Source organism: Telopea speciosissima, chromosome 3 (genome assembly GCF_018873765.1).
Source record: "Telopea speciosissima isolate NSW1024214 ecotype Mountain lineage chromosome 3, Tspe_v1, whole genome shotgun sequence".
In the NCBI taxonomy this organism is placed as follows: domain Eukaryota; kingdom Viridiplantae; phylum Streptophyta; class Magnoliopsida; order Proteales; family Proteaceae; genus Telopea; species Telopea speciosissima.
Window position 1 is genome coordinate 20,190,968 of NC_057918.1, and position 24,214 is coordinate 20,215,181.

The 24,214-nt window shown below is 38.0% G+C and overlaps 2 protein-coding genes and 1 long non-coding RNA gene across 4 annotated transcripts; 2 read left to right on the top strand and 1 right to left on the bottom strand.

The window, feature by feature from the left end:
• Nucleotides 1-788: 788 nt before the first annotated feature.
• LOC122656007 (syntaxin-51-like) lies at nucleotides 789-10,652 on the bottom strand. 2 transcript variants are annotated; one of them, XM_043850423.1, is made up of 7 exons: nucleotides 10,599-10,652; nucleotides 8,870-9,092; nucleotides 2,642-2,844; nucleotides 2,441-2,541; nucleotides 2,281-2,325; nucleotides 1,513-1,655; nucleotides 789-858 (listed from the first exon to the last, which is right to left on the bottom strand). In XM_043850423.1, exons 2-6 carry the CDS (start codon nucleotides 9,085-9,087, stop codon nucleotides 1,524-1,526), a joined length of 699 nt encoding a protein of 232 aa, XP_043706358.1. In that variant the 5' UTR covers nucleotides 9,088-9,092; nucleotides 10,599-10,652; the 3' UTR covers nucleotides 789-858; nucleotides 1,513-1,523. The 2 variants fall into 2 exon arrangements, with proteins under 2 accessions (XP_043706358.1, XP_043706357.1); XM_043850422.1 differs by lacking the exon at nucleotides 789-858 and having other exon boundaries at nucleotides 1,309-1,655.
• A 386-nt stretch (nucleotides 10,653-11,038) lies between these two features.
• LOC122656009 lies at nucleotides 11,039-24,145 on the top strand. Its single transcript, XR_006332029.1, has 3 exons — nucleotides 11,039-11,049; nucleotides 11,666-11,674; nucleotides 24,029-24,145. It is a non-coding gene; the product is annotated as an uncharacterized LOC122656009 (long non-coding RNA).
• On the top strand, nucleotides 15,715-21,599 carry LOC122656001 (protein GAMETE EXPRESSED 3). Its single transcript, XM_043850415.1, has 10 exons — nucleotides 15,715-15,962; nucleotides 17,199-17,386; nucleotides 18,081-18,404; nucleotides 18,734-18,980; nucleotides 19,578-19,862; nucleotides 19,956-20,042; nucleotides 20,432-20,464; nucleotides 20,548-20,607; nucleotides 20,686-20,828; nucleotides 20,900-21,599. Exons 1-10 carry the CDS (start codon nucleotides 15,857-15,859, stop codon nucleotides 21,503-21,505), a joined length of 2,079 nt encoding a protein of 692 aa, XP_043706350.1. The 5' UTR covers nucleotides 15,715-15,856; the 3' UTR covers nucleotides 21,506-21,599.
• Nucleotides 24,146-24,214: the final 69 nt, after the last annotated feature.

Below are 24,214 nucleotides of genomic sequence, written 5' to 3' on the forward strand. Positions count from 1 at the left end.
TGGATATAAATACACAAGGGTACCATCTAATATGGCAGTATCTAAACTAGGAAAGTTTTTTTTTGGGTAAACTCTAAACTAGGAAAGTCAATACAGGAAACAGAACATTTATACAAATATTACTGCTAACACCCTTCAAACTCAAAATGGTGAAAACCATTTGAAGTTTGGATAGGAGAAACCGAGGTCATATAGGTGTGAGCTTTGGTAAAATGGATTCACAAGTCAACAATTGGAGCAGACATATTGCAAAAGAAAATTTCATTGACAAAACAAAGTGAGGACGGGTGGGTGACCAACGACGATGGGTACAAGTATTACCCCCCTTCAAACTCAAGAACATTTCGACGAGGCAAGGGATTCCAGATGGAATCTGACAGTTATGGGATTCCGATCCGTCAAGGGTTTCAGCTGATCAAGGAGTTTTGATGGTTCAGGGGATTCCAGCCGGTCAAGGAGTTTCAACGGTTCAAAGTTTTTTTGACAATTTTCTGGGGTTTTGGCTGGTCAGAGATTCTGGGAGTTCTAGGTGATGGGTGATGGGTGATGGATTAACGGATGATGGGTGACCACGCGGGGGTGGGGGGACTGGGTTGGATGGGTTGAAGTGGTTGAGCTGGGTGAAATGGTTCAAGTAGGTGACGGGGATGGGGGGTTGTGGAGACAAAATAACCATGTTATCTAACCCCAGAGAAAGATTTCTCGTCAATGGTTCCATGTAAGGGTATATCCAACCATTGTCACCTCTTAGCAAACACAACATATAAGCTACAGTCCTAGATTTCTTCAATGGCTGTTACATATGACATCCACAACCTTTAGCCACACCGCAGACTTGGACGTCTTATCCATAACCACCTGCCACATGTCACATTTTGACGCAAGAGTTTGCACATACTAGAGAACCCCACACAGATCTCACTAATCAAATTTCAACTAAAACAAGTACAGAAAGTAGTGAATAGTAAGTTCAAAGTTTCCAAAAACTTATATAAATCACAAGCATCATATGATTGCACCCATATACATTCTACAAATCCAATGCCAAAGGTAACACTAGCCATTGTTCAACTTTTAGTCCTACAAAAATTTTATTATCCACATCAGCACACAAAGACAGAACCAGCACAACCATAACTCAATCCCCAATCATACATACCATTTGCTGCCACGTTATGAATGGATGAAAATGAAATCAAGTTATTTTTCCTTTTTTTGTGTGTCGGGGGGGGGGGGGGGTGGAGGGAGGGAGGGATCCATACAGGTAACAAGTTAATTCCTTTTAACAAGCAAGTTAACCAAATCCACAGGAAAAGCACACAATGCTTTCTCTAAACCTGGTTGTTTGCAATTTACAGATAAGAGTTGCTCTGAGTACACCCTGACATACAATTGTGTTAACAAATAACATAAGAACTCCAAGGGCTGACTTAAACATTGAAAATGGCTAGAATGACCCACACAAGCACATAAACAAAGAAAGTGGTTGGAATAGATGATTGTTGCGCTTACCATTATTGGTATTACAAGTATTTGATCAGTGCCCAAATAACAGCAGCCAGAAGAACAATACCAATGACAGACAAAAGCATACACATGCAAGAGCAACCACCTCTAGTACGTTTGTTCAGAATCGCCAATCTATTTTGTACACGCTGCATCCCCCAAAAGACAAAAAAAAAATAAACAAACAGATCTAATTCTTTGATAAACAAGTCCTCATACAACAAAAGTTTAGTCAGGTAACTAACAATATTTGTTGTAAAAGCAATATTTGTGGGCGAGCCTTGGCGCAACGGTTAAGTTGCACTATTGCAACCTGTTGGTTGCAGGTCCAAAACTTGGAAACAGACTCTCCTGCGAAGCAGGGGGTAAGACTGCGTACATTTGTCCCTCCCAGACCCTGCAATAGCGGGAGCATTGTGCACTGAGTGCTCTATACATTCGTTATCTTTACAAGCAACATTTCGGATGTAGTAATTTACAGATGGTGAAGAGTTTTCTATCATTTTTTAGCAAACTTTACAGGCAGCAAAAATAACCATAAAATGTATATAAACCCCCTTATTTAACGCAACAACTTTTTTTTTTGTGTGTGGGGGGGGGGGTAAACATTAACTCTTGGTAAGTCCATCAATCAGATATTCATAGGGTTTGATTAGACATATTTGAGATTTTAACGTGCATATTAGGTTCTGCACTTGTACATGTGCATGCATCGAAGTGTTTGTGTAAGCTTGCATTCATGGTACAAAGGTATATGGATACTACGAATATAACCTGTAGTCTGGAGTCTGTTGAGTCCACATGTTGGTCCAAGGAATCCTGCAGAGTCAAGGAGAAAGAAAAAATAAAAGTTCAGGAAGGCAAAATTGAATTGAAAAAAGAGGGTACAATAGGATGAAACAAAAGACAGGGAACCAGTTATCAAAAACCATACAAGAAGTCCAGTGTGTAAGCCAAGTTCCTCATTGACAGCCAATGCAATATGTTTCGTACTTATTACTGTCTCCTCCAATTTCTCCAGACCTTCATCTTGTTCTGCCCCAATACAAGCACATACATATATCCAAATCATCAAAGACCCCCAAGAGAGAGAGAGTAGGAAAGATAAATCTTATAACAAAGTTATAGAATTTGCCTTTCATTACTTGCCGCTGAAGGCCAACAAGACCATGGTTGTCCAAGCCAGATGTTCTGCTCATGGCATCTGGCTTTATATTTGGTCCTAGCAAGCTGTCCCTACTAGCAAAATTGGACATATTCAGGGCAGAGGCCATATGGTTGGCTTTGGATCTCAAATTTGCTAGCATATCCTGGCGCCTATGCATCTCCTTCTCTGTTCTGTGTATTTTGAACAAAAAAATTGATAAAACTTGAGGAACAAAATGATTAATCAAAAGAATTGGCTCTCAGTGGAGCAGAGGAATCTATAGTCCCCAAGTCTAGCTATCAATAATCAAGTACACCATACTCAAAAACCACAAAAGAAAAGTTTTCCCAGAAATAAAAATATTTGACTGCCAAATTGTTCTGAGACCAGAAATGCAAGTGATCAAGTACAATAAGTGCAACTAACTGAAGGTAAAACTACCACTGAATGACGATATCAATGGGAGAGTAATTGAACTTAGTACCCCTCTGGGGATCAAAGTTACAGATGTTGCATCGGATGCCTTCTTCAATGTAACCCTTTGAAGAAATTCTGAGAAGTCCGCTACCAAAAGGTCCATTATTGAAATATACTGGCCTTATAAAACCAATGACATCTGGTCTTTTCCCATCTCAGACAAGAAATTTATCAATTTCCTGTGTTTTTTTTTTAGGGGGGGGGGAGGTTTGGCAGGAAGACATTGCTGAAGAGCACTATCAAGCCTACTGGTATGTTATATGCCCTTGCTTAGAATGCCAGTCTAGGTTTCTAAGAAGTCACAGAAGCTATGAACAAATTTTTTTTACAGCAAGGATGAAAAAATAAAATTTTCACCTGGGCAAATCTCAGTCAGAGTGGTCTGGAGTTTGAAAGACATGAAAAGCAATGGAGGAGTTGAAATGGCAGTGACCAAAGACATGGAAGGATTTTGACCATTGTGTCAAATAGTTTTTATGGCACAAGACTTGGTGCCCAGATGCATAGGCAATACCATATCATACTAAGTGACACCTCAAACACGATATATTTTAGTAATTTCCAGCGTTAAGAAATAAATTTCATATCACTGGTTTAAAAGCCACGGACCTTGGTCACAGACCCTGGTATATTGTAGATATAGCCATGCACCTGTGATGGATTCTAGTAAGAATCAACCTGCTGATGTTTGCAATCCTTGAAATCCAGTAAGCAATCAGAAACATAGGTTTTTGTTTCCTCTCCACTATCTACACTACCCTAGTTATCTGATATCTCCTATTGATTTTCTTTGGGTACCATCAAATTGAAGATATGGGAGTGGGTCTACGCCCAAATTTAGATGATGAACTACAAGAATGGTAGGCAATTTCTGAATTCCAGGAAAGAGAATGCCAGACAGTGCAATGTCAGAATCAGATGGAGCTTCATCCACCCCCTTCCCTGGTCCTTCATCCTCTTTTTTCAACCCTTGTTTTATAATTTCTTTTAAATAAGGAGATAGAAAATGGAAGGTCTCGGGAGGCCGCCTTTAATTTCTTCTGCCTCCATTTCTTTCTTTCCTTGGTTCTAGGCACCTTGACAACCTGACGAGAGGCCTTGGAATTTACAGAGCACTTGTCATCTAGGCAAATGCCTTGAGCACCAAGTTGCCTTATTAGTCTCCCATCCCTTTCTGTTGGCACCGCAGAAATTTTTAGGAAAAAAAAACATCTGCTGTTTTTTGGTCCATCAGTCCATGTAGCTGATGCAGACCATAGATTCCTATCCAGACATTGGCAGGTTTCCCTAACCTTATGGTCTAGTGGTTCAACATATGGGCCAATGAGTTATTTAACTTGTACTTAACACCATTAAGCTTTCTTTCCTAGCCCCATGGATTAATGCTCCCAACTGGGCCAAACCATGATTTATTTATCTTTTAGTAGTTATGGTCATCACTGCTTGGATTAGGATTTGGGAATAATTTTTTTTAGGGAAATTAAGTCAGATAACAATGTCAGGTTAAAACTTGAGTTATCCTAATTTGATACGAATATGCCAAGGCTTTCCTCTGTGGCCTGCAAGGCTGTAACATAGATGTAAACAGATTCATGATCATACTGCAGTTCCATCATGCTCCTGACTATACAAATTTTGGCCAGTTCTTCACACTTCTCTGCTTTTTTTATTCTCAAGATAATTTGCTTCCTGTCCCTTCTTATTTTTCCATTACTCTACACACTGTTCTACACAAATTTGCTGAATCTTATATGGTTAACAATTCTAGTTCTTAAATACGCAAGATTTCCTGATCCAAGATCAAAAGTTTTCCCTTTGATTTTTCACGATTTTTAGAGCTTTTGATCAACACTACTCGAATATCAAACCCTAAATGTGGTCTTCAATAACAGAAAATCATTCCCATCAGTTCAAGTACACTTAAATTAATCCAATAACTTTAAATTATATTCAGGTCAAGACATCAGTTCGGATCTGTTAACCCACTGGCTGTGGCTCACCTTTTATCTAAGGTTGACCTCCAAAAAAAATATATGTTCCTATTGCTAGGCTGAAATTTCTTTTCAGAACCCTTGCAGAAGTTGTGAATCTGTTCCAGTTTTATAACCATTGTTAGAACCGCTTCCTCTAAAAGGCCGACCTTATAGGCAAAGGAGGAAACAATATGTATATCATACAGGAGCTCTAACACGGCGGACTATCCAAAGGAGGACACGGGGATACGTAATTTTTTTTACACCTACCCGCTCCCAGAGGGACTCGATACCATGACCCCTACCTGTTCTGATACCATGTTGGAACCCCTTCCTCTAAAAGACCGACCTTGTAGGCAATGGAGGAAACAATATGTATCTCATAAAGGAGCTCTAACACGGCGGACTATCCAAAGGGGGACACGGGTGGATAAAAAAAATAATTTAACAACCATCAAAGATGTTGCCTTATTGCTTTATTGCCTAATAGTATTAGAATTCTTGTGGGCAAACAATCGCAGGCCAGTCTCTTTATTTGTGGTCTTGAGAACCACATTTAGCAGCGCAAGAAAGTAGAACAAATTCAAGGTTATGTACGAAGGTGTTCACATACTGGAAATTGAGAATCAGGGAAATTTTGAAATTGAATAGAGATACTCCTGGATATGTTTTTTTTATGTCCGCAATGTGGAAAGGATAACATTGTGTACTTCTGTGCACATTTTCAATATGAGATGAATAAACGACACAATTCCATACTTGTACAGTTGTTGCATAATTAGCATTATTTACTTTTCCTCGAACAGTTATTGTGTGAAACGAGGAATTTTTATTTTTTGGAATTTGATTGTAAGTTGGATTTGTGGAGATGCTAGCATTTACTTCCGGTTTCCTAACAGTTAGCAGGAACAGTAATCAGCCCATAAAAGACGGCTATGGCCAAATATCAAAAGCAGTTCCAGATTTTGCAATTGAAGGAAACTTGCCGAGGCTTTCTTCTAATGGTGACTAGGTTTTAGCCATAGCAATTCTTCTGTCCATGATAATTCACAAAATTATATGCTATTTGGAATCTTCCTTCAACAGTGCTGTCCATGTATTGTTGCTTTCCTTGGTGACTTGTTTGCTTTAACTCCATCTGTGGCAGTAGAAGTTTTATCCAAATCATTTAAAACCTGAAGAGAATTCCATCGCTAAAATATTTCTCAAACATCAAGTGAAACCCATGCCCTAACGTAAAGGAACCAATGCAGATCTCATCACAAGGGAAGAGGAGAAGGACTTGAGGGCTGTAGGAGAGCTGATGCAGATCCAAGGTTCTCTAAACACTACATGTGTATGAGAAGGAATCAGTCCAGGGAGAAGAACTGATGTGTCCCATCAGCTGCAGTACTCTTAAATAAAGTTTGGACCAGTTTTGGGCCTAAACTGAATCCTCGGTTCAGGCTAAATTTGGGCTTCCTTTCTCTTAGTAGTGCTTCAAGAAGGGCTGGACAGGTGTCCTACATTCCAACCTTAGTTTATATTATGTAATGTTCTAGAATAGTTTCTATTTTGAAGAGCGACTTAAGTTGTGAAGGACTCCTCCAACCATACATGGATGTTTCCTACTTTATTGGTCATTGTGGAAGTTATAAATAAAGGAGAGGGACCATAGACCCTCAAATGAAAGCTATGGAAGTTATAAATAAAGAAGAGACCCTCCAACGATAGCTCTAAGCTTGTTATTTCTCTATGTGATGCAGAATCCTCTTGCAAGAAGCAATAGCAAACCTTGGTGGGGAGCCAAGTGGACTGGTGAGATGCAGGTCAAGTTCAAGGTGGAAAGCCTAGTCCATATCCCTTTTCTCTGTCTCTCTTCTTCTATTAAAGGTCAAATTTATACCTTACTTGCACCCTGCGCATCTCAGTTTTATCTACTATTCTGTTCACTAATCTCTTGTTGCATTGTTCTTAGTTTCAGATCATCTCCTAGCGCAGGAACAGCCACCTCATCAACCAATCAAACCTCTAGTAGTGGCAGTTCATTGTTTTCCCTAGGGTGTCCTGCAGTAGCAACTAATACCCTTAGGTTCTGTTTTCTTACTTCTGGTTCGCTTCTTACTTTGTTCTTTAGTTACTAACATTCCCCACTTTCTAATTTGGATTTTACTAGTTATTTTCATATTATTTATTTTATTCTGTTGTTACTAATCCTAAGTTTCTAATTTTTAGCAACTATTTATTTTCATAACTCCTTGATTTTTTCCAATCTGCCCATCGCATTAAATTCTAATTGGGACAAGTCATTCCTCACACCTAATAGGCCAACAACCAGGGTTGTAACCAGATCTGATCACCTTAAACCAGGTTGCTGGTTGTTTCTATTTTATAGGGTTATTAAAGACCTGCAGTCTAGAATCTTGTAGGCTATTGGTCCCCAGCCTTTGGTAATTAGATAGCCATTAGGAATCCTAATTGCACTCTCCAATCTTCATTGAACCTGCTACATGGTTTTCTCGGAACAGCTACTCCTCAGTTGACCAATCTCAAGACACTTCCTATTTCACTTAACTTCCTCCACATTTTATAACCGAACACTCCTCTTGGGTATTCTTAACAATTTGAAGTTCGCTGCCAAGTCCAAGATCAGTCACCACTGCAGGGATCAATTCCTCATCATCGATTCTTGGAAGGAATCTTGGGTTTCAAATCCTAAAGTGCTGATCGGTCTTCTTTTCTCTATGATCTTCTAGTGGGAGTTTCTTTACATCTACAATATCATTCAAATGCAGCTCCAATAGCTTCAACAGGTTATTACTTTGTGAGATTATTTCTTTTGGTTATCTTTTGAGATCTCATTATTCTTCTTCAACAAATTTTGAGATCCCATTATTCTCTTTGGAATTCCATTGCTCTCTTTCTTGCTCTTTGGAGATTTTCTATTTGATCCTGCATGGGATTAGACCTGTTATGGTTCTAGTCTTACATTAACTTCAGGAAGCCAACCTGGTACACACACACACACACAACACCACCGTGAAGGTAAACTCAATTCCCAATTTCATTCCATCTCTCTTCCCATTGTAAGTTACATGCATATAAATAAGAAAATAGATCCGAAAAAATAGAAACTACTCTCAAACTAGGAAACTTACAACTCAATCTAATCCCCTGCATAGATAGGGGCTGGGGTGAAGATGGCATAGAACTCATGTCTAGTACAACCTTTACCTGCCCAGATCTCTATTATGGAACTTCTGTCCACTTCACAAGTCCATCGGGCTGGCAAAGGCTAGCACAAGCAAGCGTCCCTAATTCCATTCCACCTGAAGGTTTGCAAGCTATGGTGGGAAGTCTATTTTCTAGTAAAATAAAATATTACAATGCTATCCCCTACCAACCCTTATTAGACTAAAAGACTGGTTTGGTCTGGTTTCGCCTCGGTCTGGGTTTCCAGATCGGGTCACACCGGTCCAGCCATGATAGCACTACTGCATCACAAAGATTAAAAAAAAGGAAGGAGTCATGTAAAAGGATGCTTGACATGGAATTCAAGATCTCTGCACAAACAACAATGACTGTCGTTTAATAATCATAGCTTCTCTGGTCTTCACAACATAAAAAGAGTACTGGTCCATATGTCCTCAACTATGGGGGGTTATGCATATAAAGGAGAACCTTTCAAGAAACTAACAGTAGATTAAATTGCAAACTTGTTTCTCATATAACCACGAAACCACTTATTTCTCAAATATTGTGAAACAATTTGAACTAAAGCACTTACATAGGTTGCTTTGTAGGTAGCTTAGATAAAAGGGACTGCAAACTATCAAGTCTGGTCCCTAGTATTGTAATCTTTCTCCTAACAGCAGAGAAGTGGCGTTGTGTATCTGGTCCTGATGGGGGTAAAGAACCCCTTTCGGAAATCATCCCATTTATATCATCAGCAAGCTTCTGTGCCTCGTTTAATTCCTTCGTCCATGAGTCTGCCGAAGATGCCATTGCAGCTGAAAGATAACAGATAGTGTACACAGATTTCAGATGCACATTAATGAAAAGAATTCAATTGAAAAACAGACACATGCTAAAAAGAACACATCAGCCTTAACAATAAATACGTGATAAAAACTTATGAGCATAATACAAAATATTGCTGAGCCAAAAGCACAACTGAAATATAATTTTACTGGATTTTAAGCATTGACTTGGCATCTTTAGCATTATATCTGCAGAGTGATCATCATACCCCATAGATTCAATATCAGCATAATCTTAGGAATCCTTTTTGTGAATTAAAACTTAGTTGTAGGAATATATTATTCCCAAGGACTTCTCCGACTTCAAATCTAATTTCAATATAACAGAAAATTATTTCAGCTGATTCCAACAATCCTCTGAATTTAGAAAAATGTTCATCTTTGAATCTAATGATCAGATGTTTTTATGAAGATATCTAAAGAAGGTATAGTCACTGACTAAGATACTTTTCATACAACTACGGTTAAGGCTTAGTACTGATTGTGAGAGTCCAAACAGTGGTGAATTGGTCTGCTTTTTTGCCTGAATTCAGTAATGGTGAGTGGTCCAACTGCCAGGTTAAACTCCTACAAAGGCAACTAATTCCTGCATGTCAATAGAATCCAAACTCAACAACAGAAGGAGTTATATACCCCTTTGTTGGTGGTGGAAATCGAAACACACAGGGTGATGTGATTCCTGTGCACATGTATCTGTAACATTAGCTACTGGAATCATTCAATTCTCCATTGTCGAACTCCCACATGTGCTTACTATATACTACAAAATCTGCTCCATTTTTTTTTCTTTCTCCACCAAATATTTTGATGTTAGTACTCATGATCCACCCAAAAACAATACTTATACAATAACCACAAAAGTACACCAGTAACCAACTAGGTGACCCCAAAAAAAACCAATTCCAGTGAGTCTAGACGGTGCAAAACTGAAAGAGAATATGGCAACAGTAAAGGAAATTTCAAAAACACATACAATCTTCTCTTCTTCCTATAATTAATTGATAATTTCCCTGTCCTAAAATCAACGTAGTTCGATTCCCAGTAGTTCCTGTAGGCCCAATTGCGATCAACATACCACGAACACCGAGAAACTCAATTATCTTTCTCCAATTGCATCAAGACAGCTATAAACAATAGCTAAAAGAACCAATCGACATCGTCATGAAATAATCCCATAATCCAATCACTCCAACAAGATCCATTTATTCTCAAACAGCAACACCCAATTACATAGCTAAGAATACATAATGACGATACAATGGACTACCCACATACCAAATCCTCCAAATGAAACCAAAAACCCTAAATTCCAAGCCAGTTTCAACAAAACAGAAACTTCCCCTAAATCCTTATCCTCAATTCAAGATACTAAGGTAAGAGTAATCAGGAATACACGCATAACAATGACATTGACCTTGAATTGGAAGCATAGACAAACTGAGACGATGAAAAACGAGAAAAGAAGAACCAAATTACCTCAAGCGTGAGACTTGAATTTGTGATCAGACAAAGCCGGTGTGTGTTTCTCTGTGTTTATGTCTGTGAGAGAGGGAGAGATTGAATTGGAGTCACAGATAGAGGTTGTGATCGAGGCGTTGAGTGGAAGGGAAAGGAGGTCGAGACGACGAGACACGCTGGAGCCACCAAACTCCGCTGAAATTGTCCGAGTCTTGTCGTCGAATTTAGACGCCCCAAAAAAAATAAAAAGGCGGCGGCAAAAACTAATATGGCCATTGGCCAAGTCTCCGTCACCTACTGGTCACCCTATCCCCTAAGGGCGGGCCCCATGGGCTCCCAATCCCATCTTTTGACTCCACCGTAAAAAATAATAAGGGTTAATTCCAAATGTCCCCCTGAAAATGGCCAAACGTACGGTTGCTCCCTTGAACTTAAATTAATGCAACGTGCCCTCTGCTTTGCAAACTAAGTATCAATATAGTCCCTCCCGTTAGACAGAGACGTTATATTGGTTATAACATAACAGATCCCAATTTTTGAACTTCGATGGACCATTCTGCCCTTGTGGGTAAAATGACCAAAATGACCTTACCTGAAAGAAAAAAAACTTGCAACTTATCTTCCCCAAATCGTTTAGGGTTTGGGGAAGATGAGTTCTTGAATCAAAAATCAAGAATGAAATTCCCTTCCCCATATAAATTCACATCCAAAGTGCGCATCAATGAATAGAGCCATTTTCGCCAAATCAACCCTTCTATTTATGCAGATGCTCATCTCCCTCTCCACATTCTTAAACCTCTGAATCTGAGAGCAGAAGCCCTCGCTCGTCTTCTGCTAATCAAATCCACCAAATCATCAATCAAACAATTCTCACACAGAGAAAGAGAGAGTGAGAGAATAGGAAAAACAAAAAGAAGTTCACCCTGGCATGTTTGGTATCGATACCGGAATCGTCGAGGGCATCATGGAGGAAAATTTTGAAGTCATTGTTGAGGTTTTCGCATTGACAAATGAGACGAGTGGGAGAAGATGATGAAGGATTCGAATGGTATTTTGAAAGATTGGAAGAAGAAGAAGACGCAGAGGAGGAGAAAGTGAGAACATAATTCGTTTTTATTGTTGTTGCAATCCATGAATGTAAGGACGTCATCATCGTTTCAGAATTCAGATAATTGAAACAAAGACTTTCACAAAATTTGGATGAAACTAAAACCCTTTGAGATGAGTGTGTAGGAAATTGTTCAATTTCAGATTCAAAAATTCCGTTTGGGGAAGATGAGTTGCGGGGATTTTTTTTGTTGTTTTTTTTTCTTTCAAATAAGGGTATTTCTGTCATTCTATCCTATCAAGGGGGCAGAATGGTCCATAAGTTTTCAAAAACTAGGTTCTGTTATCACTTAACGTCTTAGACTAACGGGAGGGACTATATTGGTACTTAGTTTGGAAAGCTGGGGGCACGTTGCATTAGTGAAAGTTTAGGGGGGCAATCATACATTTGGCCATTTTTAGGAGGGCATTTGGAATTAACCCAAATAATAATAATAATAATTCGGTATTATTATTTTTGGATTTCTCTTTTTTTTTTTCCTTTTTTTGAGAATAGGAGATTATTTATTAATAATTCGATATTTAATTAAATTAATCTAAAAAAAACGAGTCCTGTTCCTCTGCAACATACATGTGAGAGGTAGCTACGTGTCCCATTTTTATTAAGTTGATCTTAAAAAACTCGGTATCTAGTAGATCAAAAAATTCTCACTTTCTTGTAAATCTACTTATTTCGTAATTATTGTTTTAATCTAATAGATCCAATAACTCTACCATTCGACTTCAGAATTGAGAATTCAGTGATTTTAGTGTTTCTTGACATGAATTCGACTTATCAAATCGGCCAAAATTGAAATCAGTTACAATTCTGAATTTTTTAATTCTTGATTTTTGAAACTGGGAGGAAAGTCGGCAATTTTATTTTGGGAAAATTTCACGGACACCCCTAAAAGTATGTAATATCTTAGAAACTTACCATATTTGGTCAAAATGTCACAGACACCCCAAACGTTAAGCACAGTTAGTACCCAAAGGTAAAATATCCATTTTACCCCTATGGATATTTTTGTAATTTCACCTCCTCCCCCCTCTCACTCTCCTTCTCACTTTCTTCTCAATCTCCGGCTACCCTAGCAGCCACCTCTTTTCCCATCTCTCATCTATTCCATATTCCTTCATTCAAAACCCCACTGAAACTACTTCTGTTGAATCCAAAACCGTCAAAGCAATAGCAACCATGGGAGCGGAAGATTGAGGAGTTTTCTCCACACGACAAACCATGGGAATAGATCAGGAAGGGTTTCGATAACATCCCTGAACTGGTCTTTCATGACTTCTCATATCTGGCCTTGGGTCGATGGAGTTTCAAATCGATCAATGCCGGAGGTTTAATCCAAGGATCGATTCTGTGTTAGAGACAACAGTGAGGTGTTCTTGGATCCTCGAGCTTCTCCGAACTCTCCAAACCCAAACCCTATCTCTAAAGTCTCTCAACGTGTCTGATTCCAGTCTCTCTCCTTGAAAATTTAGAAAACATGAAGTTCTCTCTTCCTCGCCACAAGAGATTAGAGAAGCAATACTGGTACATGAACCCAGGAAGGCTAGGATTGTTATCCCTATCGTCACTCTGTCCTGTCTTGCGTCCTTTATCATCTTCTTCATCTTCTATCCTCCAAACCTTTTTAGGGTCGGAAGCCAACATGATCTGATCAATGAAAAAAAAATCCTCATTACACCTAAGATCAATAAGGGTATGTATAGATTCTAGAGTGATCATCAAAATCCAATTTTTTTTTTTCTTTACTTCATATGCAGATGCAGGAGGAGGTGGTGGTGGTGATGAGGAGTACTGTGACTTGTTCAAGGGGAGATGGATTCCGGACCTGAAAGGATCACTTTATACGAGCTGGGCAAAACATTACCAGATTCCGAGAACTGTGGGGAAAATGGGAGGAAGGATTGAAGGACTTTGATTTCCTGCAATGGAGATGGAAACTTGACGGTTGTGTTCTCCGTAGGTTCGACCCAAATACCTTCCTCAGAATTGTTCTCTTTCATATTCAATTTTCTCATCTCTTTCCTCTGAAACCGATCTCACCATACCGTCTCTAATTCACCCTATCTTTGATTCTCTTTCTTCCCCATTAACCCTTTCCTTCAGCTCTGAATGATACAATCTGTAATCCTACATAGCAACTCAGTGACCGAACTCTCCAAACCCAAACCCTATCTTTGATTAGGTCAATAATCTATTCCATTTTCTCATCTCTTTCTTCTGAAACCGATCTCATACCATCTTCAATTTTATGCAAATCCATTGATTTGCTCAGAATTTGCATCATTCGTTTAGGTTCATTTTTTAACCACTGCCTAGCTCTCCAGAGTATGAAGGAGGGCTGGAGGTGGTGGCGGTGGTGGATGGTGGCGGCGGAAGAAACAGCAGCAGGGGAGCAACAGAAGGAGGGCTGGAGGTGGTGGTGGTGGTGAAGAAGGAGAAGGAAAAGAAGAAGGGTAATTTCGCCATTTAAAAAGAGTTAACAGACACTTTAACTGCAGAGACTAACGGAGTGGACTAAATTGATATAAATTCATAAAAATAGAGAGTGTCTGTGATATTTTGACCAAGTATGATAAGTTTCTGAGATATTAGATACTTTTAGGAGGTGTTCGTGAAATTTTCCCTTTTATTTTCATATAAAGTAGATCACAAAAATTAAATTCGATGTATAGTGGAGTAGATTCGGTGCCCATGCATCAGGATTCAAATTCAATTTTGACTTCTAATTTTTGAAGGATTATTTCTTTTAAGTGAATTTGAATTTGAAAACTCAACCACCGAAAGAGAATGGTTTACTATCAACAATAAGAAAAGATTGGTCATAGATCACTAAAGCACAACGGTACTCTATAACCCACTAGGTTTTCACGATGGTAACCTTTGATCAAAGGTCCCATTTTTTATTTTGTATTTTGAAATAATCATTTTTTTAAGAAGTAATTAAATATATTGGATAAATTACACCTAGGGTATCTAACATTTAGAGAAATTACACCTGTGAAAGCTCACATTTGATATATTATGTTCAGGTATCTCACATCTTATAAATAACTTATTTGAGTTACTTTCTCTTTTCATATTCTGATTTTACGTATATCACCCACACTCCTTTTTCTATAATAGGGGGGAAACAAAACAGCCCCACCATGAGGTACTCCAGTGTAATTTCTCTAATATTAGGTATCCCTGATATAATTTACCCAATTATTATTAACATTTTTGTATTAGTATTCTAGCAACTTCTCTATTTTTTAATAGGAAAAAATCTATAATTGTTTTGCAATCATCAATGAAATGACTTAATTACCCCTAAATCATATCTTTGCTTGAAATTTAGCAAGAATTTAATTGCCTAATGGTGTTCAATGGACTTTAATGGACTTTTAGGTTTCACATTGCACACTTCTTCGTGGCTCATGGTGTTCACAATCATGGTTCGAAATTTTAAATCAAGGTTTCATGGTTTCAAGCTCGAGTATATATAATGGTTCGATGTCTGCTCTGGTTTTTTGACTATTCTAGCTGTCATCCAGAGACTAGCTCGATTGATTACTAAACTTGTCTAGTTCAAGTACTGACCGATTAATATTCAGACGTTTTCAGTGCAAGGCCGTGGCACGATAGTTGCCTGATTGGGACCAACCGACAACTGACCTTTTATAGCTTGATTAACACGTTTAAGCCCATTTAGCCCAACTAGACCCCTTTTATAGCCTGTTTATGGTCTATTTAAAGACCATTTATAGTTCGATTAGTGAGTTAGCCCGTTTAAATTCAGATAGATTGATTACCTTGAGCTCGATAATGGACTGTATAATTGACCGACCAAATAGAAACGTGTAGATGTCCTAGCCTCGAGACTTGATTACCTAAACGGATGAAAACGATACAAGACCTAAAATTGATGGGGATCGATGATTAGACCCACATCTAACCGACCGAACCCGACCGGTTGGCACTTGCCACCTCATATCGTAAATTCACGACTTTTTCCATATTTCAAAGAAGGAACCCACAAACCGATAGTGAAATTGCAAAATCGACTTTCAACTCCTCCCGCCAAAACTTAAAGAACGGTTAAGTAACCGTTTTTTTTAACCTTCAAAAACAAAACTTAGAAATCTCTCTTCATGGATCTTCGATTGGAAAATCATTCAGTAGAGATCTCACAATGCCACGAACTTACCTTTTCGTAGTTCTGCTACTACAAGTGGCTCACTCAATTTCAAATTGGCCACAGTTTAGAAGATCTCCATGGGAGTCGCACTCTTTCACTGGTGAGTTTTCTTCTTCTGTAATTTTTTCCCCCCAGTTTGCTTTGAATGTTCATTTTCTTCTTTGCCCATATATTTGAACCCTAATTGGAAGACCCATTAGTTCTTTAATTGGGATTTGCATTTGGGGGTCATTCCACTTAATGAGAAATTTGTAATTGGTTCCTTTCTTTTTTCCTTTTTTTTTTTTTTTTTTTTTTTTTTTTGGGTATTCTCCTGTTGCTAGCTAAGAAACGATCGATTTGATGTTTCACCTGTGGACAAGGAAAATATCTGTTCATAGCTCCTGACGACAGAGGCTTCCTTCCAGTTTTAAGATAGAACCCTATTTTTGGGCCTCTTTGAAATGGATGCAAAGGTGAAGAGTGTGAAATTGAATTTGGAAAAGATAAAATTGTTGGGTGAAGAACACATTGTACATCTACATGGTTTTTGGGATCTTTATAGTTTTTGCAGCTTGCGTGAATTGAAAAGCTGAATTAGATATCAAAATGTAGATAAAACAGCAGTCAGGAATGGGGCCTACTGCATCATGAGAACTATTCCATGGCCACTTGATTTAACTTTTAATTGAACAAGTCAAAATCCTGGATTGTATTAATTCAGTTCAGCTTACTTAACGAGAGTGGGAGGTCTGTGCAGTTATCTTTTGGGCCAGATAGGCTTTAACATTTGTTTCAGTCAAACTGTTTCCTTGTGAATATGGTATTGGCAAATCATCAAACAGAAGTAACTAAGATTATTAAAATTTTAGCAAATTATGAAAGGTACACAAAATGAGAAGGTTAAAATATGTATGAATGAGGAGTTGATCGACCATCGATTTTTGGCAGCTAAAATGTGAAGCAGTTAGGTCTACACTTTAATGTGTAAAGGGTGACAGTTCCTTTCCTCTATGAAAGGAAAGCCAAAGGTTTGTATATGTAACATCTACTTTCAAGATCCAGCAGATGAGAAGAAAAAGATAAGGTTTGAGATATTTAGTAAAAATAGGAACAAAATGTTTCTGGGAATCTGAAAATATTTTAGTATAATCTCTTATTTTGCTCCTTTCATCATTATATCATTCAATCAATCAGGCCTTCATGCATCTGTTTGTATATGTAATACGTGTTTAATTCCAGTCTTCTTGTAATCAGTACTTGTGCATCCATGCTGAGCATATTTCACAACAGACTGCAATTCACCCCCTTATGAGAGGTACTGACTTGTCCCCTACTACCATCCTTCTTGTTTCAGCTGAAGAACCTATCGGAAAAACTTATTATAGACTCTCAAGACCACTTATTGGAGATGATGGAAGGATCTACACATGTTCAGGACAAAACCTTATGGCATTTGAAAGCAACGGGTCTATTGGTTGGACTATCACTTTAAATTACACTTGCAACACTGAGATGGTGCCTGTTCAGGATGACAGAGGGAGGGTAAGGAATATAACATAACTAATTGACAGAGACATATTTATTTTATAAAATTAATAAATTTGAAGTAAAGTATGCCCTTGAGTCTGTGAATGAAAAAATATGTTAAATGATCCTTCCATTTAGTCGTCAAGCATTTGCCAGATTGATGGATGTCTCTTTCATATAAGTTGTGAAAACCAATCACTGTGTTTCAATGTTTGGTTCTAAGTGACCCATGTTTTCCAACCATTCTAGTTTGGAGTCAAGTCTTTACAAACAGGAAAAAAGCTAAACAAAAACCTTCCCTTCACTAGCTCAGATTAGACAATGGTGAATACTTTCCTCTGAAGCAGTTTTGATGGAGAAATACTCTTGTGATGGACATTATTATGAAAATTGTAGTCTTTTATGTTTACTTTTTGTATTTAAAATATTCTGTTAATCATCTCTTCCCTTGTCGACCCTGTAACTCCTTCCTCTTATTTTTCTGCTGGATGGATGAAGGTTCTGTCTCTCTCTCTCCTTCCCCGCTTTCGCACCCACCTTGCCAGACAGATGGTACTACCTCTCCCTCTCCAACCATGGGCCACTTTATGTTATTGAATATCAACTTCAGTATTCTATATGGTTTCAATACCTGCTTTATTTGTTCCCTTTCGTGAATCTATTTTTAGCTTCTGCAATTTCGTACACTTTTAACACCAGCCATTGGCAGATATATTTGATTGCAGAAAACAGAGTACTGAGAATCAAGCCTTCAGATACTGGAAATTTTGCTGCAGAAAATTTCTTTTCCTTGGAGTCGACTACAGAAGGATCAAGTGAAATTATAGGTCTTGCAATAAGCATGATTAGTTCATCCATTTTTATCACTGTTAAAAACCGAGGGCTTTTTGCATTTAAGTTGCATGGAAAACTGCTCTGGAGTGCTGGACCTATTCTTTATCGATCTGGCTACCGTCAAGGTTGTAAGAAAAATATCACAGATTGTTATTTTACTTCCGCACCCGTCATTGATCAATGTGAAGCAAGTCTATATGTAAGTTCCTCTATTGCCCATATTGTTCTCTTTCACAACTTCAAATTGAGCTGTCTTACTTGAGAATCATTCTATTATGCAAACTGCACAATAATATTTCTCAATATTCAGAGTTCTAGGATAATTTTTGTCGCAGAAATTAATTCAGCTGATTGAATTTTGTAGTAACCAAATCAAGCTTCAACCCGCTTTTTGTAACTTCAAATTCATTGTGACGGTTTTCACATTCATTAATGTTTATTTGTCTCTATGATCAGAAGTACTTTATTGATCACTGGTTCTTTGCTCTAAACATACTTACCCATATCTTTTGTTTTTTGCAATTGTAGATCACAAACACTGAAGGACAGCTCTATTCCTTGTCTCTTCGGAGTCCTCACTTCAAATGGATCCAGGATTTCAGTGATTTCGACAAGCTCCTTACAATTACCCCAGGAAACAATGGCCGTGTGTATGTCACAATCCCAGTGAGGGCTGTTGTGTTGGCACTTGATGTTTCGACTGGAAATATCCTGTGGCAAAAGAGTATTGGTCCATTAAGTAATGTAGAATGCTCACCAGTTGTTGATGCCAATGGTAAGTATATGCCCCATTTATAATCCTCAATGCAGTGAGGAGGCACTTCAGGAGTGGGAAAATTTGAGGTGTAAGACTTGATTCATGAGACTGAAGCTTCATGGTTGCTCATATTTTAATATTGGTCATGATAAAAGTCTGTGCAAAATTCAGAAGAGTAATGATATTTAAAGAAAATAAACATAAAGAATCAAGTACTGCTTAAAATTTCACCCAAAAAAATGATTGCAAGCTCGGACCTCCAGAACCTTCAATGCCCATCAGTGAAAGATGTTGAAAAAACCTGAAAAGGTTTAAAGGCACCAAATGTATTAGATAAATTATAAATGAGGTTTTGGTTTAAGAAAATTAAGAGCAATGACAAATCATCGCAAGAGTCAATCTTGTGACAACATCTCCACTTCTCACTAATTGTTAATGCTTATGAACTTATCGTAACATGTCTTTGAATCTTGACCTGTAAGCTTCTGAGACACTACTTTGAGGCATTTTATGTGCTCTTAAAGACTGAGTCATTGTCATATGTAGAATGAATCTTATTACAACTGTAGCATTCATTGCTTCTCTCTCTCTCTCTTTTTTTTTGGTTTACAACAGGTTGGATTTCTATTGGTTCTGTGGATGGTTTCTTGTACTCATTTTCACCAACCGGGGATCTCAAGAAATTTCCTAGATTAACCGCACTTGACTCAGTGGTTCAAGTTAGTCCGCTTCTTGATTGTTCAGGATTTGCAATTTATATCTCCCAGACAAGGATGGAGGGAAAGATAAGTAGGACAACTGGTGAATATACCTATGTCTCCGCCATGAAACCTATCAATGTAGTCTTTACTCTGTTGGTTCCAGCTACCGGAGCCATCTATTGGACTGAAAAGAATCTTGGTACTTCCTATATTTAGAAATATTTTTTATCATGAGATGGATTCAGTATTCCATGTTTGCTAGTCTAATTTTGTCAAGTGGTTGTTCTAACAGATAAACTCTCATCTTTAGTATTGGAAAGTGATCTACACCATTTTGCACTGGATGAGAGGCTGCTTCTGGCTTTTATAACTTCAGCAAGTGAGATTATTTTTGTGAATGTTAGTTCTTGTAGATGACATTTGTGGTTGCTTTTGATGAAATTCTACTATTTGACCTTCAAATACTCTGCAGTTTTTGGTAGTTATTTCCTTGTTAAACTATACAACTGTAGTTTGATTAAATCAACAAATGTTTTAGATCAGTTGAATTAGCTATTGAAATGTAGTTTCAAATTTATTAACGTTACCTGTCCAATACTGATTGATTATATTGCAGCTGATTTTCTGTGATTATATAGAGTTCTTGCAGTTATGAACAGTTAAATTAATGGAAACAGTTTCCATAATTGTTCCCACATAATGATTTCTCAGTTCTTTTTGTTAGTCCGGGTTCCCTGAACTAACATTACTGTGACCTTTTTTATGCAGAGATGGGCAATCCACTGCCATGTCGTACTAAGCGTAAGTAGAGAAAAACTCACAACTACCTTTCTATTTAGATAACTTCAACATGTATTTATATTTTGACTCTTACTTTTTGCCAGGTCAGATACTTTCTTTAAGCTGCTCCCAAGCAAGACCTAAGCAACACAAGATCTACACAGGTGGAATGTCACTAGATCAATGAACATTGGAAACATTAGCAACCACTATAAAAACACTCTCTCTCCTCCTCTTTGCAGGCAATGAAAGGGAAATTCTACTTTTCCTGCTATTCCAAACTGCAGTCTTAATAGTACTAGCTGGATTTGTCCGGTTTTGTTGGATATTTTGGAGTAAAAAGAAGCTTCAAGACCAAAACCTTGGGAAATTCCTTGAAAAGAGAGTGAGTTTGAAATTCTTGTTCCCTGTAAGCTTCTATCTCTATCCTTTATTCTGACCTCTTCTTCATTTCAGCGCTCTCTTCGAGTTAGAAAGAAAGCTTTTGATCGGACAATCACAGAGCTTGAACAGAAGACAGCAGAGGAAGCAGTGGGTAATGAAGTATTCGAAAAACTTGGAGATTTGGTAAGAGAAAGGGAAGGCATAGAAAGGAAGCTTGCAACTTCCTATAGTTTGGGTACGGATTCAGCTGGGACACAGCCACGATCTCTCCTCCCACTGTACGAAGGGAGAAGCAAGAGCTACTCTTTTCAGGGAACTAAAAAAGAGAGTGTTACTATCTTCCACAATCTGAGTGATACTTCTGCTACTGAGACAAGCAGCCACAGCAGCAGTAGTAGCAACAGTGAAAGCAGTGGGAGAGAGGCAAGCTGGCATTACCATGGAGATCAGGGTTCAGCATCAAACGCAAAGGCACCCTTAGAAATTGAGTCATGGGAGAGTCCATCAGGGCGGGCATCAGATTCGCAAGGATTCACAAATCCACTATTTGTTGAGCACACTTTGGGTGAGTTGAAGGAAGCAGATAACCATGATGAGGCAGGGGTTATTGAGCCCATACACCGGGAAAGCAGTAGTCGTGTATGGTTGAAGAGGAGGACCCTGTCTTCGACTAACTAGAGAACAGTAGCTAACACTTTATCGAGAGATTGAAATACAAGAAGTCAATGCCCTTTGGCTTAGCGAAATTAACCAACTAAACGAACTTTTCTATCATGTTCGGGAGATTCATATGTCAGATTGATCTGCAAAGGAACTTGTAGGAAAACGGATATTGATAATTGCTAATATAGTCTTTTACCAACTTCAAAGCCAAAAAAGGATATAATTATTTTGGTGTCAAGCATCACTCTATGGTTTGTGTGGATATAAATGTTTAATTGGGCCTTACTGTTGAGAGAATTCAAGGACTTTTACAGTGACAATTTTGTATGTGTTTAATTAAAATCACTTGCAGGGTGGATGATCCATTGCACAAAAAGTTTATTTATATTTGCCTAACCCTTCATTTCTTAATACAAACTCTTTGGTTCCCCCCATCAAGAAAGAGCCCAGAGACTTTGTTTTTATTTCTATTTTGATGATGCTTTCTTCTGTTAGAGATGGTCAAAATCAATGCTCGCATACCACAGCAACACTGTGATTTCTGCTGTAAATCAAAGTTCTACACTTCAGCCTTTCAGTGCCTCAAAAGAAACATTGCATTTCTATAGGCAGTGGTGGTATGTGTCTTAAATTTCATATACTCCAAGTTTTGGCCTTGGCAGCAAGATATGTTGTCGCAACCTCAATAGGCAGTGCTGGTATGCAGATAAGGTTGAAACATTGCATATCTATGTCTATTGACATTTTTCTTTTGGTGTGATTCCTTACTTGTGTTAAATAGTGAAAAAGATTATTTTTATTGTTATATCTAATCTCTTCTCTTAAGTCTCATAGTGTGCAGAATGGTTAAAGTGTGCATTGACATGATGAAGAGAAGCCAAATGGTATGATCAAGCTTCCATCAATAAGACCAAGCGTGGAGATCGTCATATTCTTCAAGTGGGTCAAGAGTTTCAAGAAGAAGTCTTCATAAAATGGACGTATCTCTTAGACTTAGGATTATTTATATTGTTTCTTGTATCTCTTTGAGGAAAGCTTTTAGGATTCATAGTTAGCCATAGAGGAATCAAAGTAGACCTTGCTAAAATAAAAGTAATAAGAGAATGCCACCCCCAAAGAATGAGAAAGAGATAAGAGATTTCCTTGGGAGAATCAAATACATTAGTTGATTTATAGCTCAGCTAACTGTGGTATGTGAACCGATATTCAAACTTCTTAAAAAGGATCAACCAAAAGAATGGAATGATCAATACTAGCAAACCTTAAACGAGATCAAAGAATATTTGGTTAATCTGCCAGTGCTAGTCCCTTCAATCATCGAGAAACCTTTACTATTATATCTCTTATTCACAGAGACATCCATGGGATCAATGCTAGAAGTTCCAGAACTATGAGTTCAAGTATTCCGTCTTGGAGAAGACTTGCACAATAATAATTTGGGCCAAAAGGTGTTTCAGACATTACGTGCTGGCTTATCTTGTCCTATTTTGAGAATGGGAATGGACCCTATCAAGTGTCTATTGAGAAACCAATCCTCACAGGAATGTTGACTAGGTGATTATTGCTTGTGTCATAATTTGACATTTACTTATGTAACTCAAAAGTTAATCTAAGGAAGAGCAATTGCAGACCATGTATCACCTCACCTTGACCCTGAAACCAGAGAATTAGAGGGCTGGACACTTTAAGTGACCGACTCTCCCTCATCTCTTTCCCACTCTGAGTGTGGCTCTGTTGGGTGGGGGGAGAGGGGGGGGGTTATAAATACCCCAAACCCTAAGGCCCATACACACTGAAATCAATTCTCTCCTCCCACTCTTGCTCTTCAAGTCTCTGTGTTTTCTATGAGATTCCATCTCTTCTCAAAGATTTGTGGTGTGAAGTTCTCCGTGAAGAAGCCTTAAGAAGATTATTCGTGTCAGAGGTGCTAGTAATCAAAAGCTTGGTTCTTGATCTATCTTCTGTTAGTCTTCCCATATTCGTTCAGGTAAGATCCAAACCGCATCTATTTGGATCATCAATCAATTGATCTAACATTTTTCAACATTTATATCATTTAGGCAACATGGCAATAACTTTGTGAGAAAACATGTTTTAAATGTTAAGTTAATTTAGTATTTATATGCAATCAAAAACAAAAATACCAAATATTAACTTTGTGAAGGAACATGATATAAATGTTAAGTTGGTTTAGTATTTATGCAATCAAAAACAAAAACACCAAATATTTCTATCTTGAAATTGTGTTAGCGATTGGCCATTTACCCAAAAAAAAAAATAAAGAAATTTTGTTAGCAAGCACAAATTGACAATGCTTACATTAAAACACCGTATATTATTATCTCTAACTCTGTTAATAAATTCACATTGAACTCAGTGTCTAAAAGAAATGAATGCAAAAGAGCAAAAGGAAAACGACTTCTTGGAGAAGCCTCTTCTGGACTGAAGCCCAAGTATAACAGTCAAACATTCAGATGTCAAAAGAGGAATAAATTCTCGTATGCATTAAAGATTTCTAAATGTCAAATTGGAAACTAGAAAAAGAGAAAAGGAAAGAAGCTATCTATTCCCATCGAATAAAGTGGTCGTAAAAAGGAAAAGAACAAGAAAATTTACCAAATCAAGATATCTCCCCTCAAATCTCTCTACAGTTACCAAAAATAAAAAAGGCTCCATGCCCCAACCCAACCCCCCCACCCCCCAAATCACAGCACCAGCACACCC

Bases quoted from the DNA above. Each gene is read 5' to 3' on its own strand.
- LOC122656007 (XM_043850423.1), bottom strand. From the start codon at position 9,087: ATGGCATCTTCGGCAGACTCATGGACGAAGGAATTAAACGAGGCACAG. The intron at 2,845-8,869 runs GTAAGTGCTTTA...CAAAATACACAG, and splicing joins CTACCTACAAAGCAACCTAT to AACAGAGAAGGAGATGCATA. The intron at 2,326-2,440 runs GTATGGTTTTTG...TTGACTCTGCAG, and splicing joins GCTTACACACTGGACTTCTT to GATTCCTTGGACCAACATGT.
- LOC122656001 (XM_043850415.1), top strand. From the start codon at position 15,857: ATGCCACGAACTTACCTTTTCGTAGTTCTGCTACTACAAGTGGCTCAC. The intron at 17,387-18,080 runs GTAAGGAATATA...AGCCATTGGCAG, and splicing joins TTCAGGATGACAGAGGGAGG to ATATATTTGATTGCAGAAAA. The intron at 20,829-20,899 runs GTGAGTTTGAAA...TCTTCATTTCAG, and splicing joins GGAAATTCCTTGAAAAGAGA to CGCTCTCTTCGAGTTAGAAA.